Raw genomic sequence first — 20,910 nt, 5'->3', positions numbered from 1 at the left:
TTTTTAAAAATATCAGACAGAAAGGGGAGTAATACTTTTGTACGTCAAAAAGTTAGCCTGTGACAGTTAGAAAAAGTCAAAAGAATTAACAAATAATGGGTAATATCGAAAATAGGGTTACGAGATGACCGTGAAAAATGTGTTTATAACAAAATGTAAAAGAACGAACTCGGTTAAAGCACTTTCCACTTCACAACACCAAAAATGATTGAGAGCAAACCGTCGATTTCGATGTCTTGGACATTAAAATGTTAATATGGGACCTTCTCTGTGATCCAGGATGTCTGGAACAAACAATTTGTTTATTAAAATTCTGGTTTGTTTCAAGGTTGTCTTAATTGATTAAGAGATGGCGCCGGATACAGGTTTTTATGATCATTGTATTACTGGTCATCAAACTGTCTCGAAGTGTTTGAAATTGTATTTTTTATTAGTTTTTTTTTGGGTTTATTTTCTAGTTTTGAAACTTACCTTTAGCAATGCTCCACCATGGCAATGTTACGTATGTCAGGAAGGCATTTAACGGTACGGATTGTGCACGTTTGTTCTCTTTCCAGAAATGAAAGGTTTGGGTGAATCCTCTCATCGTCCAGAGCGGGTTATACGCACCGTCGCCCAGTTCTGAAACAATTGGAACAATCATCGTAGCGATTAATCGAGGATATTTTCCGGAAACAGGCTCCAAATAAGTCATGGGATTATTTATTTTAGATTACCGTTTAGCGTCATCAGATTTTAGCGCGTAAACTGTGAAATGGATTATTTGTTTATTTATTTCCACGCAAAGTCCCGACTAAATTGCGAAATGAATGTTATTACCGGGGTTTCGAATTAGTTTTGAGGGATTTACATGTCATTTAGTAACAACGTCTTTTTTTGAGCTTTGAAGTTGCCGAATTATGGTTTGGCATCTCTGTATTTTCTTTCTAGCGGATATATTTGATTAATATAAGTATGGAACTAAAGGTTTTGTTGTTTTAAAAGTTGCGGTTTCGATATAATCGACAAAGAATGTCGTAATAAAATAATAATGTTAGAAAATCAGGAATTCCTGAGTCGTATCCTAAAAAAGTGGTTGTTATACGAACAGAAATGCCATCAAATAATTTTGCAAAGTTTTTATGGAAAGGCCTCCATTCTCTACGCGCTATATTCGCCAAACTTTGCCCGTTGTGATACTATATATTTCTAAAAAATACGCAATACTTTCTAAAATGATTCGGATGATGTTTTATATGGTTAGTCATATGTTCGCGCTTTAAACAGATCTCAATCTTTATATAAAAAAAATATATATTTGTGTTTACAAAACACGAAAAATACTTGATGCCTTGACTTGAAACGTTTATGCATTAATGTATCTTAATAAAGGAGTGGTTTTGTAGGTAAATAGAAGTTTCCCGGTGTTTTAGGTTGGTTTATAATTTGTGAAGAGTACTCGGCATATATTGCAATGGTAGTTTAAGTGAAAAGGTGCTTAGATGTATAATATTTTCATTACCCATTTGAGGTGTACAGAAGTTGATGTTTTTGTACATGTCAAGAGGACCCATGCAGTTATCCATCCATAACTACTAACCTGTCTTATTTTCTACTTTGTTTATTTGTTTTTTTGTTTCTAATATTGACGGGGGATGAACTCATTCAACTGAATTAGTGATTGGCCATATATTATGCGCAACTAGATTAATATTTCGTTCTATTGATGTAGATAAGTTCATCTTGCGTATGTTTATGTCCTCAAAATTCGAAAAGTAACCGATCAAGTAGCCAAGGACTTTGCCAGTTTTATTAATATAAACGCAACGACATTGATCTCCTATGCTCAGCATTCTTGCTGTTCGTTAGTCTCTCTAAATCTCTAGAAGGGCTGAACCGATTTGGCTAACTTTGGTTTTTAAATATTTGTGGGAGTCCAGGGAAGGTTTATATGGTGAGAAAGTTTCAAATAATTGTGAGGAAAATAGTAAAAACAGTTATTTTGTTCTTCCATACACTGTGTTACTGTCAAGAATAGTTTCACTCCCATAAAGTATCGATATTTTTGCTGGTTGTCAAATATATATAGGTATAACTGCAATATTGAATCGAATTAGAATTACGGATTAATTAATATTTACCAAGATTGGAGTTGAAATAGGTAGAGACTGCTTATGGTAAAGCGTACTTTATAAATGTAACAGGTAAATTGAAAAGTTCTCGGCCTGACACATAAATGGCGCTACTAGAATTAAATTCATATGTTTTTTAGTTAGGCCTAACCTTCAAAAGATGCGTGTATAAATTGGACAGCTGTCGGATCATTAGTTTGGGAATTATAGCATTTTGAGTGAAGCAACATTTGTTATTGTGAAGAAAATGGATAAAATACTAATTTCGCATGTTGGTAATATATTGCTTTTTGAAGGGAAATAATACAGTTGAATCAAAAACTTGGCTTGTTGCCGAGTTTGCGGACACTGCCCCGAGGAAAATAAACCATCAAGGTTTGATATGCTAAGTTTAGACGTGGTGAAATGAGCTCTCAGAAGACGGTGAAGAGGTTGTTACCGAAAAAAACATTAAAAAATCCACAAAATGATTTTGAATGACCGTAAATTGATATTGAATGAAATAGCAGACACACGAAAGATGAGAAATCATGAAAAATGTATGAGAAGTATGAGGAAGCACTGTGCAAAGTGCGCGCCGCGCGAGCTCACTTTTAACCAAAAACAACGACGAGTTGATGATTCGGAGTAGTGTTTGAAGATGATCAAGCGTAATAAACCCGAGTTTTTGCGTCGGTATGTGACAATGGATGAAACATGGCTTCATCATTTCACTCCGAAGTCCAATCGACAGTTATCTGAGTAGACTGCACACGATGAAAGCGCTCCAAAGCGTGGGAAAACACAACAAGTCGGCTGGCAAGGTTCTGGCGTCTGTATCTTGGGATGCGCATAGAATAACTTTCATTATTTATATTTTACAAGAAGGACCATCAACAGCGACTATCACATAGCATTATTGGGCCGTTTGAAGGACGAAATCGGCGAAAATGGCCGCATTTGAAGGAAAAGAAGGTGCTGCTTCACCAAGACAATGCACCGTGTCAGAACTCAGTGAAAACGATTACAATAATCCATGAATTGGGCCTCGAATTGCACCCCTATCCACCGTATCCTCCAGATTTCTCCACCAGCGACTATTTCCTGTTCTCAAATCTCAAAAGAATGCTCGAAGGGAAGAAATATTCGTCGAATGAAGAGGTGATGAAAAAAAATTTTGCCAAAAAATGTGTTTTACTATGGTAGGCTGGGGACTTTTCAATTAACCTGTTATAGTATTCAAAGTACAATATAAATACTAGAGTTAAATGTGTAGGATAAAGTGTAAACATTGCAAGATGACAAGTAAAATAAGCAAGAGCATACAGATGCATAAATACATGAATGCTTCAGTATAATAGTCGCACAACCCATGACAGTGATGAGGATACAAGACCCATAGATGTACACTATTATATTTCCAGTAGCAGTCTTGTTACTGTTAGAATATTAATCAGCTTCCAGGTTCCCCAGCCTAATACCCTGACCCATCGACCTGTTATTTCACAATTAGGTCATAAATACAAATTTAGTGCGCGATAACTTTCTTTACTTTTATTGTTAACAGAGCAGAGGGGAAAACCACCTGACCTGATCTGACTGAAGTCATCGAAGTCAATCAAATGTGTGACGAATGGTGATGACCAGTGAGAGACAAAAATGATAATAATCATATTGGTATGTCACAATAGCCTTTGAGAATGAGTAGAAATGAAGTGGATAGGCTTAGAATGCAACGAGATGACGCACATCACACACAACAGCGACACTATGAAATTGAGCAATTTCACAGACGCAGAATTTCTGTGATCCGAAAATAAACTATAGTGGCATCAAATAGACTATGTTGCGAAAGGGAAGTTATTAAAACCAGATCCATTACGATCATTTCTCGGATGGAAAATGATGTTCTCAAATGACGCCAAAAAATCAAAGGGTTATACCATAAAAGTTTTTGGGCAATAGTAAAATTGTGTCAGAAATGAGTCAAAGAAAATTTAAAGAATGATAAATTTATCATTTACCAACAGCGCTGTTGTCATTGCGACAATTGACAGGCATTTTACTCAAAATCCTACATAGAAGAGGACTATAGTTCCAGAACTACAAGCGTTTCTTCATCGAAACAACGATTTAGTCAAAATATTCAAGATAGTTTAGCTGGGATGCCTTCTAACAGCTATAATATCGTCATCAGGCCTGTTAAAAGATCTGGTGTACTGTTATTGTCGGAGAAATTTCTCAAAATGATCCACAAGATCGTCCAGTTTTAATTTAAAAAAGAAAAGCGATTCTGATTGACATAATATTGGACATTGTCCCTTTTAGACGACATAACATTTTTTTGACTTCTGAATTTTTTTAGCACTTTTTCTATGTATATAGCCATGATTATTGGCGATTTTTTGCGATTGTTAAGCTTTTTAATGCCCTTTCCGTACAAATAACTACCAGAACGTCATACGATAATGAAATTTTCTGGAAATATAACGAATTTCACGCTGATATATTTTGAAAATATCAGATTTATCTGATAGATGAAACATTTTTGCCATTTTTTCTATATATGTAGTAGTAAAATTTGTCTAATTTTGTAATTTTCAAGATATTTTTACTGTCATTTTCGTAGTTAACAGGTTAATAAAAAATAACAGAAATTATAGCGAAATTTCTCCTTCAATCGTTTTTTCTTTTTCAAATCCACTATAATCGAGCTAAGGGTTTGCATTGAATTAAGATAAATGGTTCTTATTGACGTAATATTGAGTATAAATCTTACCGTTAAGGTACTTTTTATTGAGATCGCACCAGTAGTAGATGCTGGTACCATCGGGGGTAACCCTCTTGGGCGGCATAACGGTTTTCTGACCTCTCTGATAGTTCTTGCCGCCGTTTTTCTTAGTATTCTTCGGCAAAGTACAAAAACTATAAATGTTCCTTATCGTCAGCTTGTTGTAATTACCGTCGAAGTTCCGGTTGATCTTCAGCGATTTAGCATTGGCGTTGCTCTTCTTGTTATCGTTCGAATTATTTACACAATTATTTACATCAATCTCATCAGTCTTGTTATTCTGGTCGGAGGCCTTATTCGTCACCGCTCGATTCGATATGCATATTTTCTGAATCTCATGCACGCACGGCAGCTCCTCCTTCCCGTTAACGGTCACGTAGGGATTCTCGATGGTGCTCTTCTCTATGGAGGTGTTGCTCTTGACGGAGGCACGACTGGACGGTCGCTCCTCCATCGGTTCGCTGTTCAGACTGATGGCGTCGTCCGCGAACTCGAACTCGCTACAGTACTTGGTCGATTTGCCCTTCTCGTCCTTGACCATCTTCAGGTGTTTGTTCTTCTTCTTACTCTTCTCCTTGCCCACCTCGTACTCCGATTGGTTGAGCAGGCTGTGGACGTGGGGGGCGCCGGCGCATTTGTTCTCGGGCGGGCCCAGCGGCGCCTTCAGGGCGCACTTTAACGGGTGGGCGCACGGCGGCCTGTTGTACATCTCCATCAGACTGATGGATCCTCGTTTTCTTCGCTGAAAACACCCGCAGCAACTCGATTTGGACATAGAGGCAGGACAGGTCAGGCCTACAACAAGCAAAAAATCGGTGATGGTATGTTTGACGGTCACTTAGGCCTTATTTCGCGCTTAAAGTTGGTCCGAAATCGAATCTTTCGTGATTACAAAGTCAAGGGAGTTCGAGATCTTGCTCCAAAGTCAGAATTTGTTATATTACCGTCTTGATTATCACAAATATCAAAATAATAAAGCCGGTGCTTTGGAATGTTCCGATGGTGATTTTCGGACCTACTTATCAAGCGTCTACTAGTTCTTTGCCTCAAAACATCTACGTGAGTCATTCTAATCTATTCTACTGGGAGATATATCTCGTTATAGCTATGACCAAATGTCCTGCATCTATTTCCAATGTTGGCGCGCCATTTACACACATATATACACACACAAACAAATGTTTTTTCTGGTAGTCTCGGTGGAAGTCCTGAAAACGCGCTTTCGAGCATTTATTTTATCCACAACATAACGAATATTGACCGGTCGTTTATTTAATCATGATTTTTTCTGTGGGCTTCCTTTATTCCTACTGCAGATATGTTTACATTGCGCAAAACGATGTGGTAACAATCGAGCTAATTTTGGATATATTTGTTTTTTTTTTCATGACCAGTTAATAATCTAGTCATCTATGTTTTAAATAAATGACGTACTGTGAATTATTTTTGACGTATATATTATTCATCCGTGATTTTTCATTGTAATTATTATTTGTCGAAAAATATATTTTTTTAAATTATAAATTTATGTTTCTTTGGTATCTTGGAAAGTATAGGTTCTAATGCGATCTTCGTTCATTTCGCACCAAAACACATATATTGTGAAGGTTTTACCTTTAGCCGAGAGACAAAAACTTCGGCAGATTTCCATAGGGTCGTGAAAATTTGGGATTTTTGGCAATTTTAAAGTTTTTTTGATGTTATTTTCGTACAAATAACTGCAGGTTAATGAAAATTTCAGTGGTTCTATACAACTTTACGCTGAATAGAATATTTGTATAATAAAAGTTATACAATATTCACATTTTAAATTATAGAATCAAAATTGCAATTTTAAAGAATTAGTTGATTTCTGTTTATGTCAAATATCTTAAAAACTATAAATTCTAGAGCAATTTAACATGGATTTTAGTTTATTTCGTCCCAAAATACATGTATTTTCATAGTTATATTTATATCCTCGGGATAAAACTTTTTGGCACTTTTTTCATGTATATAGTCGTGAAAATTTACGATTTTTTGCCATTTTTAATATTTTTGCTGTTATTTTCGTTCAAATAACTGCAGGTTAATAAACATTTCAGGGATTGTATAAAATTTTACGTTGAATCGAATGGTAGTATAATCAATTTTATACAATATTCAGATTTTAAATTATTTTCAAAAAATGAGTTGATTTCTATTTATGTCAAATATCTTAAAAACTGTAAATTCTAAAGCAATTTAACATGAATTTTCGTTTATTTCGACCCAAAATACATGTATTTTTATAGTTATATTTATATACTAGCGATAAAACTTTTTGGCACTTTTTCCATGTATATAGTCGAGAAAATTTGGGATTTTTGGCAATTTTTAAGTTTTTTTGATGTTATTTTCCTACAAATAATTATACGTTAATGAAAATTTCAGGTGTTATAAAGAAATTTACGCGGAATCGAGCGATAGTAAATTTTAAGTTGTACAATGATGTCATTTATCTTAAAACCTATAAATCCTAAAGAAATTTAATATACATTTTTATTTCTTCATCTCAAAATGCGTATATTTTGGGGGGTTTAGTTTTATCTGAAAGGTGAACAATTTCTTCTTCTTCCTTTTTCTTCTTCTTTCTTAAATCAGCAACAAACAATTTGTATTACTGAATGCTGTATTTGTCTGAACCTTTTAAAAGTAATGATATCAACACAGTTGACAAGGGAGGATGAAAGGGAGATCACTATTTATTGTAATTTATACCGTTCAGCATTGCGAGTCGAGCGTTGAAAGGAAATGGTCGTTATACAAGGGTCACTATTTATATTTCGTGAATTGGCAACACTGATGTTATGTGAGTCCATCTGACGGTTCCATCGTAAAGTATGACTTTTTGACGATATACGAACTAAGAAAATTTTGTCGTACGGATGCAATTTGTTTAGTTTATATTTAGTTGAAAGTTTTGTCCGACGAGTTTCGTGAAGGTCGTTCAAAATCAGCTGTTCAAGTCGGCCAGAAAACATCGATGCTGTGTGCGAAATAATTAGGCAAGATCGTCATGTCACCTATTGTGAGATTGAGGCATCCCTAAGCATTAGTTCCACCAGAATATATGCGATTTTACATGAACACTTAACTGTGCGAAAGTTATGTTCGTGTTGGATCCCACACAATTTGACAAGCGGTCAAAAAAAGGCTCGTGTCGATTGATGCAAAGAAATGCTTCAAAAATTCAATCGCGGTGCTTCAAAAGACGTTTATAAAATCGTGACAGGTGACGAATCATGCATATATTCGTATGAGCCCAATAGTATGTAGCAGTTGACTGTATAGAGTTTCCAAGATGAACCAAATCCAACAAAAGTTCCCATCCGTGAAGAATAAACTGCGTTGTCAACAATTTTCATCGCCCTGAGAAGCTATTGAAGCATTCAAAAATCATGTTTTGAAGATACCTCATTCGGAATGGAATAAATGCTTTGAAAATTGGTTTAAGCGAATACAAAAGCGTATCGCTCATCGTGGCGAGTACTTTGAAAAACAATAAAAATATAATCGCAGCTTAACTGTTTTTTTCCTATTCTCGCAGTTTAAATAGTGATCCTTGTGCGAGCGAAAAACTGCTAGGCATTGACTTTTAAAAAAAATAATTCGCAGTCGTTTTCTACATTAAGTGAAAAATAAGTACCATCTCTGAGATCCCCAGCCTCGATTTCGCTGACACCATTATCCCAATTATCGAGGCCCTCGCTCTCCGATCTGGCCTTGACGTCCAACTTCGTCCTCCAACTGCCCCTGGCGAAATTGTTGATGTTGGCGCTCGGATCGCTCAATCTTCTCTGAGATCTATAGGCGTAGAAGTCTTCTGGATCGTCCTTTAAACCGTAAATAATGATAATTGGAGATGGCGATGGCGTAGCGACAATGGTTTACCTCCCAGTCGGAGTCCCACATGTCGGTGGCGCAGAATCCCGGTTCCGACGTGGGGGTCTCCACTCCCGATCCCTTGGGCTTGGTGACGGCCATCTCCGCGTGACCCTTACCCTGGGGACCCTTCATTCGGACGAATTCGCATCGCTGACTGGAAGAGTTCGAGAACAGTCCGAACGTCATTCTTTGTGCCATCTTTGTACTTAAACTGGATTGCTGCAAAGGAAGAAGATAAATAAGTTCAAGTAAATAAAGTTTTTGCTTGCAGTAACTAATGCTTTGAATTAATAAGCTTTAAGCCGGCTTTGCTTTCATCGGGATTCTCATCAGATAAGAAATAATGAATCTTTTACACCCTGTATTCGATAACCACGATTGTTGGTTTGCAGATTTTGATGGACATCGTGCAGGTATGACTTGACGTCGTTGATTATTTTCTATGGAGTTTTCTAAAAAAAAGTCCACTGACTAACAAAGAACTAATAGATCACATACAACCGACAACCGCAACAGGTCAACTGAAAAGTTCCCGGCCTTCCATAGTAAAACACACATTTTTGCCAAAATTAGTTGTTTTTATTCAACATAATTCCCTTCGAGGGTGCACTGATACACATACACTGATTATAGCGATCCTCTGTCCTTTGCTTCAAAATAGGCCTCAGGTTCGGCGATCACCTCTTCATTCAACGAAAATTTCTTTCCAGCGAGCATTCTTTTGAGATCTGAGAACAGGAAACAATCGCTAGGGGCCAGATTAGGAGAATACGGTGGATGAGGAAGCAATTCGAAGCTCAATTCATAAATTTGCAATCGTTTTCACTGACTTGTGACACGGTGTATTGTCTTGGTGAAGTAGCACTTTGTTTTTCTTCAAATGCGGCCGTTTTTCTATTTGATATATTGCTTACACTAACTAAAATTAACTGTACAAATGTTAATAAGAGAACCATAATGTTCCATATTAACTAATTATTTTATTATCCAACATTTTTGGACGGTGTAAATTCTACTCGACTTTCCTTTACACCGGATTTATCTTTAATTTTATTTTGCACAGTCGAAGAACAAATTATTTTATTATTCTGGCGTGATTTAAAAGATTATCTGTTATTATTAAGTAAATAAACAAGCGGAATTACAAAAAAAGTACTATAAAATACACGCGTCATATGGTTTGTAATATAAATGGGATTTAGTGACGTGAATGTTTAATATACTGTGATAATTTTTTCTGTTATTACTCATTTTATGTTATATTCTCATCTTTGAGCCTATTGTCGGGTATTAACATCAAGAAAAGTCCCAAAAACTGAAATTAATTTAATGAATATAAGAGGCATAAGAATAATGAATATAAGGAAAAAATGTTTTAAACCTATTTATCGAAATCTGTGTGAATGGGTGCTATACCGGCTTTGGTATAAGCTTTTTTTGGTCATTCACAATAACTCATAACATGACATCGACAAAAACTTGGGAAATATGGGTATATCTTTGATAATTTATCTATTTTATGTCCTTATGAAACTATTCCTTTTTGCTTTTCGCTCATATCTGGTTTGATCGCAAAGTGCGTGCGGTTAGGCCTCCCAGAAGACCTAACCGCTCTCATCAAGTCCTATCTGTCGGACTGATCTTTCCAGGTCAAGATCAGGGAATCACTTTCCAGTCGTAAACAAATCGATGCTGGCGTACCTCAAATTCAAGGTTCCCCTCTGGCCCCAGCTTTATTTAACCTCTTTATTTCAGATCTGCCGAGAAAAGAGAGATCGTTGACCACACAGTTTATACCACACGGATAGAAGTCATAGGGTGCCAAATCGGGGCTGTACGGCGGATGACCCATCAATTCGAAGTTTTGAGTGCTCAAATAGTCTCTTGTTTGAGCCGATGTGTAAGAGCTCGCATTGTTATGATGAAGAACAATCCGGCGTCTTTTGTTTGTTTTCCTTATTTCACCGATGACTTCTGGCAAACAAATGGTTGTGTACCAATCAGAATTTACTGTTCTACGATTCTCTAGAGGCACTGCTGCAATATGACCAGTTTTCTCAAAGAAACACGCCACCATTTTCTGCGTGCTTCGTGAGCGAATAACTTTAGTTGTATTTGGTTCATCTTGGAACATCCATACCACTTCCAGGCTCATACGAATATATCAATGATTCGTCACCTGTCACGATTTTATAAATGTCTTGCGAGGCATCGCGATTGAATTTCTTAAGCACTTCTTTGCACCAATCGAAATGAGCCTTTTTTCCAATTGTGTGGGATCCAATGCGAATATAATTTTCGCACAACTAAGTGTTCATGTAAAATTTCATATATGTTGGTGGAACTAATGCTTAGGGATGCCTCAATCTCACAATAGGTGACATAATTAATCATTATTCGGCTTATTCATTTCCTACACAGCATCGATGCATCAGCACACAGCTGATTTTGGATGACCTTCTACGATATAACGAACTACGACCACGATTGATTTCACTAACCCAGCGATACACGGTAGTTTTTAATGGAGCTTTATCGCCAAAAGTCAAATTGTGTTAATTGATGCACTCTTGTTGTGATAATCCACGTCGAAAATCGTAAGAAATCATCATACGGAAATGTTTACGATTCATTTCCATTTTTTTGCCAACAAATAGCGTTCGTGTGACAAAATATTCTGAGTACGTATATGGTCAAAAATGTCGAACTTTACGATGGAACCGTCAGATGGACTCACATGACAAGAGTGTTGCCAATTCCCGAAATTTAAATAGTGACTCTCGTAGTACCAAACCATATAATTTCATTACGACAAAATAACCAAAAGAGTTACTTACTCTTGCATCGTAGACTTTCTTTAACGCGTCATAACGAATGGATCCTAGAAATATCACTCCCTGAACGGTCCCTACTTTATCGGCGGCTACTAACTCCACACACACCATTTCACCATCTCGAACGAGAATATCTTGGAACACTTCATCAAAATTGTCCACCATGAAACATATATGAGGATACGTGATTTCTTCTACGTCGCCTTTGGTGTCCATTCTTCTTCTGCTTGGTGAAGCATACACCTTCTAAAAAATGTCATCTTATTTAGTCATGTAATTAAATTTCAAATTGTATTGCCTTTAACAACAACAAACCTTAACAACGAGTGAGCTGCTAAAATACAGTACATTTTTTTGTCAGTAAATGCAAACATTATGTATATGAAGTAATGTTTATTATATTCCACACAAAAAATTTAATAAGTGGTATTTTCCATTCATATCTCAATATTTTTCAATAAGTGATTGCTGTTTGCGTTCTAACCAATAAAAAAAATTACAAAACGAAATTAATCACGGTCAGTAAACAAATTATTTTGAGTTTATTTAATATAGAAATGTTAGGACTATCATAAAAGTTTGTGTACTTTTACATTATTGAATAGTTTACACCGAGGTGTCAAACGAGCTACTAAAATAGAGGCTACTTTTTTTCGGCCAGGTTAAATATTAGGCACACTTTAGAAAAATAAAAAACAGACATGTGTTAATATATGCTACCCCAGTAGCAAGAGAGAAATCAGAATATGAAGTACTTTACCCCCTCAAAATTAGAGAAATGATAAAAGAAAGGCGAAAAGCTGAAGAGTATGGCACAGAACCAGAAATGCTGCTGACAAAACTACGTTTAATAGAATTATTAATCAAAAGATCAAAGAATATAAACAGAATTGCTTTCAAAAGTATGTAAGTGAATTAAACCCACAAGCAGACAAAGATTATTCGCTATGGAAAGCAACTCGAAGATTTAAAAGACCAATTATTCGAGTACCGCCAATTAAAAATGATCGAAATGAATGGGTTCGACGCGACAATGAAAAAGCTGAATTGTTCGCACAATACTTAGCTAACATATTTCGACCTAATAATATAGAATCTACCATGGATACATCTCCTGTTTATCAACCAGATGTAGATCTAAATCTAATTTCTCCACTGGAAGTTGCCACTGAAATTGATAACCTCAATCCTAAAAAGGCACCTGGTATAGATGACATTTCACCTGGATTATTGAAAGAACTGCCACGAAAAGCAATCATCATGTTGACATATATATTTAATGCCTTTTTAAGGCTGAAGCATGTCCCGGAATGCTTTAAAGTTGCACAAATAATTATGCTCAAAAAACCTGACAAACCTGCAGAACAAGTCGAATCTTACAGGCCTATTTCGCTACTACCTGCAATATCAAAGCTATTTGAGAAACTGCTATTTAAACATGTTAAAGATTTGGTAACAATACCAGATTTCCAGTTTGGTTTTCAAAATCACCATTCAACAATCGATCATGTGCACAGAGTAACTGCGGCTATTGAAAGAGCGTTTGAGGGAAAGAAAAACTGCCCTGCAATATTCCTGGATGTCTCACAATGACTCTCGCTTTTGATCGGATTTGGCATTTGGGATTAATCTGTAAGATGAAATTGTTACAAAAATTGTTACCGCGTAACTATTGTCAATTACTGGAGTCAGATTTAGTCGGAAGAAAATTTAGAGTATCGCACGAAATGGCATTCTCGACATTTAAAAATATATCGGCTGGAATTCCACAAGGTAGCGTCTTAGGACCTCTCCGGTATCTGCTCTACACTGCTGAAATTCCAACAACAAAAAAACACTTCTTGAAACCTTTGCTGACGACACAATCATTATGGCAAAAGATATATCTCTGCCTAGGGTAATAGAAAATGTGCAAGTGGCAGTCAACAAAATCTATAAATGGACGAAAGATTGGAAAATTCATCTTAATAGCTCCAAATCTATCCACGTTAATTTTGCATTGAAGCGAAATAATAAAGACTTATCACTATTATATCACTCAATGGATGCCCGAGTCCTCAAGCAGAATCAGCTAAATACCTTGGAATCCATCTTGATGGTAGATTAAATTGGAAGCATCACGTTAAACAAAAAGCAAAACACATTAGAACCAAAATAAAACAACTTTACTGGTTAATCGGAAGATACTCTCAACTTGATCTAAAATCAAAGAGGTTGATCTATAATACAATTATAAAGCCAATGTGGACCTATGGGGTGCAAATATGGTGTTGCATTAAAAATTCAAATAAACTAGTCATACAACGCTGTCAAAACAAGGTTCATCGGTTGATTACCAATGCTTATCGTTACGTAAACAACGAAGAACTGCAAGATGACCTAGAAATCAAATGGATTTGTGAAGTTGTGCAGGATTTCGCTTTGAAACACGAAAGAAGATTACTAAATCATACTAACGTGGAAGCAATACAACTGCTGGACAGCGCGCAGGATGTCAGGAGATTGAAGGGAACAAAACCATACGAACTTATATAAAGTGTATACCTTTAGTGGAAACTGTAGCTATAAGTTAATAATTAATAAATAAATATAATTTTATAATTGAGGAATACATACTGATGTATTTTCTCGCACTCGTCTTGCTTGTGAATTAATCCAAGTACATAGGAAAAGTAGTAATAAATTAATTCTAAATTAATATTGTACTAAGCGTATCTAATCAAGATGTTACCAAAAAAATGTGTTAATATCATTTGACCCTAAAACTATTTAAACATATTATGTTAATCATGCTCAATCATTTTTTAAATACAGCTCGGTTACATTTTATGAATGCACTGAATTGTCTCTGTTTTTATGACTTCGACATATTTAATATTTAAAATAATTAGCAGTTTCTTAAATTTCAGCAGCAAATGATGATTGTTGTTGAAAAAGATCTTAAAAAAGAGAATGTTAAAATTGGTAGTAAAAGGTGTTGCTCTGAAGTATAACATAGGTTTTGAAATTGTTTCTGTCTTTTAGTTTCAATGTGCTTTAATTAAATACTCAAATAAAACAATTAGTAATATTATCTAGTAGTCTCAGACACACATGACAAAAGAAGTTGTAAATTGTACTGATGACATCCAAATAATAGTTGTAATAATAGTTGAAATCCAAATTACAAACCTGGGAATGTCTCTTCAGAACCTGCAGTTCTTTGGGGCTAGTGCGTGTACAGATCGCCAATGTCAGGGTGTACTCGAACTGATGGATAATGAGGTTTAAATAGACTGTTTCCTCCCAGTCTATGTCTGGATCTCCTATTGGAAGCTTCCTGCTATCTTTACGAAAAACATCTACCTCAGTCTGTAAAAAATAAAACAATTTCTGAATAATCAGTAAGCCGTAATCATTTTTTTTAACGAAATAATAGTCAGTATTAAGTAAATATAGTCCAAAAATACTAAAGCAAAACTAGGTGGATAATAACTTAAAAGTTCTTATTAAGTCGGCCTGACACATAGATGAAGCTACTAGAATTAAATCCATATGTTTTTTAGTTAGCCCTAACCCTCAAAAGATGCCTTTATAAATTTGACAGCTGTCGGAGCATTAGTCTGTGAATTATAGCATTTTGAGTGAAGCAACTTTTGTTATTGCGAAAAAATGGATAAAAAGGAATTTCGCGTGTTGATCAAATATTGCTTTTTGAAGGGACAAAATACATTTGAAGCAAAAATTTGGCTTGATGCCAAGTTTCCACACACTGTCCCAGGAAAATCAATCGTCAAGGATTGGTATGCTAAGTTTAGACGTGGTGAAATGAGCATCGAAGATGGTGAACGCAGTGGACACCCAAAAGAGATTGTTACCGACGAAAACATTTAAAAAAATCCACAAAATTATTTTGAATGGCCGTATTTTGAAGTTGAATGAAATAGCAGTCACTCTAAAGATATCAACTGAACGTGTACATCATATCGTTCACGAATATATGGGTATGAGAAAGCTCTGTGCAAAGTGGGTGCGCGCGAGCTCACTTTTGGCCAAAAACAACGACGAGTTGATGATTCGAAGCAGTGTTTGAAGATGATCAAGCGTAATAAACCCGAATTTTTGCGTCGATATATGACAATAGATGAAACATGGCTTCATCATTTCACTCCGAAGTCCAATCGACAGTCATGTGAGTGGACTGCGCACGATAAACCCGCTCCAAAGCGTGGGAAAATGCAACAGTCGGCTGGCAAGGTTATGGCGTTTGTATTTTGCGATGCAGATGGAATAATTATCGTTGACTACCTTGAAAAAGGATGGACAATCAACAGCTACTATTACATAGCGTTAACTATGTAAAACGGACCGTTTGAAGGACAAAATCGCCGAAAAATGGCCGCATTTGATGAAAAAGTCTGCTTCATCAGGACAATGCACCGTGTCACAAGTCAGAGAAAACGATAGCAAAAATCCATGAATTGGGCTTCGAATTGGTTCCTCATTCACCGTATCCCAAAGATCTCAAAAGAATGCTCGCTGGGAAGAAATTTTCATCGAATGAAGAGGTGATTGCCGAAACTGAAGCCTATTTTGAAGCAAAGGATAATCGTACAACAAAAATGGTATCGAAAGGTTGGAAGGTCGTTATAATCAGTGTCGATCATCTTTGAAGCGAATTATGTTGAATAAAAGAAACTAATTTTGCCAAAAATTAAGTTTTACTATGGTAGGCCGGGGACTTTTCAATTGTCCTGTATATATATATATATATATATATATATATATATATATATATATATATATATATATATATATATATGAATATATATATATATATATATATATATATATATATATATATATGAATATATATATATATATATATATATATATATATATATATTAAATTAAAAAAATGTAAGGGTAAAGGAAAACAAAAATAAATTTAATGTTTTATCGCATATCGTAAATTTTACTGCGACACTAAAGCAATAAATTTTATATAATTTCTAAATAAGAAAACATTTATTAAGGATTACGTCTTAATCTTCTCTTGGATGTCTTACTTCACGCGTACACATAATAAAGGCAAGTGGATCCTTTACACGACCAATCGGAGGCGTCGGTTTTATTTATGACCCAATAGCATAGAGCTACATAATCGCGCCTATTTTTTTTTCTGCATAAATCCAGAGACCGAGCGCGTGTGCGTATGCCTGTGTGTGTGTGTGTGTGACGGTCTATAGATAATCGCTTTATTTGTTCGGTACTAACCCCTTATCACCGGTAATAAAATCTATGGAACCGTATTTTGCATGTTTAAAATTATTTTAAGCGATAATTGTAGTTAAAATATTGTTGTCTAATTTACAAGATCATTAATGAATATAAAATTATGAATGAATACGTTAGTATGTTGTTAAATGAAGAGTAAACAGATAATAGGGATGTGATTATTGAAAGAGAGATTATTTTTCAATAAAAAGTCTGAAAAGTACCAAAAGTTATATTTTAAAATCTCCTTTTTACCAGCGAGTGTTTGTCTGGACTGGACCTACTGTTTAAGGTGGGCTCGGAATCACGGTCCTCGACATTAAACCTGCCGACTGGCGAGTGACCAACTTAGAAATCATCCCCGAAGACATCCGGTCTTACCCAGCTTGGTTACTGGCGTGACTGGAATCAATTTCCTTGTCTTGGATTTTGCACTCTTGTCTAGGACTATGACAAATATTAAACAATCACAAACATAAAGTTACGATCATACCCCAACAGGATTCGAACCATCGCAACGGTAGATTGCTTTTATTACTGCGCCAACCAAGCCGGCCGATCATTTTTAATAATTAAGGATTCAACTGGCAAATTATGATTAATTTCTTTGTCATGAAGTACAATAAAAGAACAGTCTAAAATATGTAATAGTGATGACTCTAAACTTCATTATTTGAATGAACAGCTTGTATGAAAAATAACCTGTATTATTTTATGTAACTACTGATATAACTGTCGTTAAAATTGAGATTTGGAAGAGACAACAAAAACAACTCAATTAAATCAGTCCAGAAACTATGTGTAAACATCTAAAAATAACAGAAAAAGGCCACAAAGAAGTAAACTAGACAACATGTGAGCTGATTTTCAAACAGTCTTGAGAAACTCTGCTCCAATGATAGAAGAACTCATTTGATCTAATATGAATAAAAAAATATGGAAATACTAATGGTGTCGATAAATTTCAAAAAATATAACGTTCACACTGCAATTGTTTAGCTATTATTAGAATAATATATTATGTAAGAGCTTCTGTAAATATTTTAGACGATTATTTTAAATAACAATGCTAAATGGATTATCCAACTAAATATTCCCTGCATACACCAATAGAATTTGTACAATATATTGTGTTAAATAACACATTCTGCCTGCAATGTATCCTGGACCATAGTCCAAAACCCTTTTATACATTGTTTTCAGTCTTTGAAGTCACGCTTGAGTTTTGACGTTAAATAGTGTTAATTATATAATTCTTGCCGAACTTTTGCTTGCAATCTTGATGATTACTACAATTATTGTCTTAGAAAAGCATTATGAAGAGACTCCTGAGTAACTTTAAACCTCTATTGATACACTTCACACTTGGATTAAAAGTCTCGTAAGTCAGTAAAGTAGGTCTATACACGTAAATTTTATCAATAAACAGAAGCAGTACCCATGAATTAGAGCCAACCACTCCCGGATCCCTTCTAAGACTTAATTAAATATTTGGGAATGTTCTTACATGTTAGACTCCCTAGAAAGTCATGTCAAAAAGGAACGAGAAGAGCTTGACATCAAAGTGCTTGGGGAAGAAATGTCAATACAAGTATTTCAGAATAAATTGGCATAGTTACTTATCTGGAAAGATTTTATGTGTTGTAGAGGAAATGAAGAGATTCACAACATGACCTGATAGATATGAGTAAGGATTCCACCCATATATACAACACTTGGATAACACTGAATCAGGACGCAGACTCAAGAGAACCAAACCATGTGATATTATGTAGCTGTTCAAGTGCATTAAATGGCACCAACACGGAAAAGTCTTATTAACCTTAATTTTATTTCATTAGAGAATGAGTAAATATCATTGACTCTTCTTAGATAAATAGAGAGTTTTAAGTTAGTGTAGAGAAAATTTATATCGGCAACGACTAGTGATAATATATTAATAAATCTATAAAATATATAAACATAGCGATAAACTACAAAACCAACAGCGACAGATAGGAATTTATTGTGTTAATTGAGGTTAGAAGGATATAGTCTTGTCGGGCAGCTGGGCATTTTTGCTTCACAATGTTCAGCAACATGTTGCTTTGTAAGTTAAAAGAAACATGGTTCTTTTTCATTTCAGGAAGTTAAAGTTAAGAATTCACCGTAACCGTAAAGAATATCAAACTCTTATTCAAATTATTTGTTTCCATAGCCATGGCTGAAGCCTATGTATATCAATGGATATTATTATCTGAACAATGGATATTATTATGTCATTCCTTTGATGATAACATTGTTTTAAATTGTAGATTTCGGGGGAAAAACTTACCTCGAATTTCGGTAAGTATCTAGGAGACCCTTTAACGTGTTTCTTCCGTACAAAAAACAGCAGGTCATCACAGTCTATGGTCGAATCATTTTGAAACAAGAAATGCCTGACGAACAGATCAGTCCAATACGTTGTCCCCTGTAGCATAACGAATCCACCGTCTACAAAACACCATCAAAACGTTTCCGTACCGTTCCGGATTCCCATCACTCACCGTCTTTCAGGAGCTGACGCATCTCCTTCGTTCTTTGAAAGTTGATCTCTTCGAGGAGCTGCTCCAGGGCAGTTGGCGTTTTCAAGGAAGAACTGTTAGCGAATGCCATGCTGCTCGATTCTATCCAAGCCAAAGCGATAATCCCACTGGTGTTTGTTCGATCGGTTCTTCTAGCATATCCCGACACACGACTATCTACACTCCATCGGATATTTGCTTGTTAATATCATGTTTTAACTTTCGTAAATATTGAGAACGTGACTACTACATAAAAAACACATACTGTGGGGATCGGGAACAGCAGGATCGGTCGATAGGAAGCCCGAGGGTGAGGCGCACACTCGGCGAGGGTCCGTAGAGGTCTCGATCGGTGGCGCCATCTAGTTTATGTTCCCGCAATTAGCGGTTCTTTTATTTCTGGTCTGATTCCGTTTTTTTTTTGATAGATTGTTATTTGGGGAAGGGCAAATGGTTTCAAATGCGGAAAAACACAAGAGTCTAGTTCTGGAGAATCAACGTTGCCAGTAGTTAAAAATTATACGTATATTTGAGGAATATAATATAAAGAGAATAAATTACCTTGAATTCATTGGTTAACGGAATATCATAGAACCTAACATTTCTATTAAAATCTAAATTAGAATGTTTGTATATCGACGTATATTTTTCGTCCACTATAATATAAAATAGTTAATATGAAGGACCTTTCATGAACATCTTTCATGTTAAAATCATTTTGAAAAAGAAAAGGAGAAATTCAAACAATATGTCATTATTTATTAATATTAGCGTTGGGAACTATCGACTGAAGACAGTCGTAACAGTCGATAGTCGCAAAACAGTTGAAATAGTCGATAATCAAAAAAATAGCTGTTCGACTGTTTTTTTCCATTCGTGATGTCAGACGAAGATGTACGAATTCTTGTCTATTTAAAATGTGAGATAGGAAAGAACGGAGATAAATGCTTGGAGTAGTTAATTTTAAATGTCTTTATATTCTCCAATGGTAGTATAAGCGCGACAGAGATGTATATATTCATTCACGTAATAACTCTAAAAAAGAAAAGGAAAATAATTACCAATTTCTATTAACATGTAATAAATAATGTAATTTTAAAGGAAGTAGGATTACTTTTATGGTGAATGTTCTGTGGATGTGTAAAAAGGAATGGAATAATAACACCACAAATGTTTTATCGTGTTTTAATATATTAATTGCTATTTTTAAATAACATAGTATAATAAATATAAATAGTACAATACAACTTAAACAAAACCTAAAATCTAAAGATTTTCAATAACCATAACTACTAAATAAAATGTAAACGGATGCCTGTATAGAAGAGTAGTTTAAGTGTAACTGATATAATTCACGTAGTGTCATTTTATGGGCTTGCCAAAAATCCAATGGGTATTCTAAACGCCCAATAAATGACATTTTCAAATACTGCTCAATCTGTCATGTTGCTGCAGTACTTGGTGTAATTACTTCTTTCATTCTAGCC

General features: G+C 35.2%; 1 protein-coding gene across 1 annotated transcript; it reads right to left on the bottom strand.

Moving 5' to 3' along the window:
• Window positions 1–97: 97 nt before the first annotated feature.
• On the bottom strand, window positions 98–19,662 carry LOC143205099 (uncharacterized). The gene is made up of 9 exons (XM_076418176.1): window positions 19,406–19,662; window positions 19,192–19,352; window positions 14,793–14,972; window positions 11,625–11,867; window positions 8,794–9,006; window positions 8,549–8,735; window positions 4,870–5,676; window positions 472–621; window positions 98–284 (listed from the first exon to the last, which is right to left on the bottom strand). Exons 1-9 carry the CDS (start codon window positions 19,512–19,514, stop codon window positions 244–246), a joined length of 2,091 nt encoding a protein of 696 aa, XP_076274291.1. The 5' UTR covers window positions 19,515–19,662; the 3' UTR covers window positions 98–243.
• Between the last annotated feature and the right edge of the window lie 1,248 nt (window positions 19,663–20,910).

Source organism: Rhynchophorus ferrugineus, unplaced genomic scaffold, assembly GCF_030347505.1.
Source record: "Rhynchophorus ferrugineus isolate W39M unplaced genomic scaffold, kcgeb_rfMv2 rfM11, whole genome shotgun sequence".
Classification (NCBI taxonomy): Eukaryota; Metazoa; Arthropoda; class Insecta; order Coleoptera; family Curculionidae; genus Rhynchophorus; species Rhynchophorus ferrugineus.
This window is presented reverse-complemented; position numbering and strand designations above follow the sequence as displayed.

Bases quoted from the DNA above. Each gene is read 5' to 3' on its own strand.
- LOC143205099 (XM_076418176.1), bottom strand. From the start codon at position 19,514: ATGGCATTCGCTAACAGTTCTTCCTTGAAAACGCCAACTGCCCTGGAG. The intron at 5,677-8,548 runs GTACTTATTTTT...TGCTTGTTGTAG, and splicing joins GGCTGGGGATCTCAGAGATG to GCCTGACCTGTCCTGCCTCT. The intron at 285-471 runs GTAAGTTTCAAA...TGTTTGTTCCAG, and splicing joins ATGGTGGAGCATTGCTAAAG to ACATCCTGGATCACAGAGAA.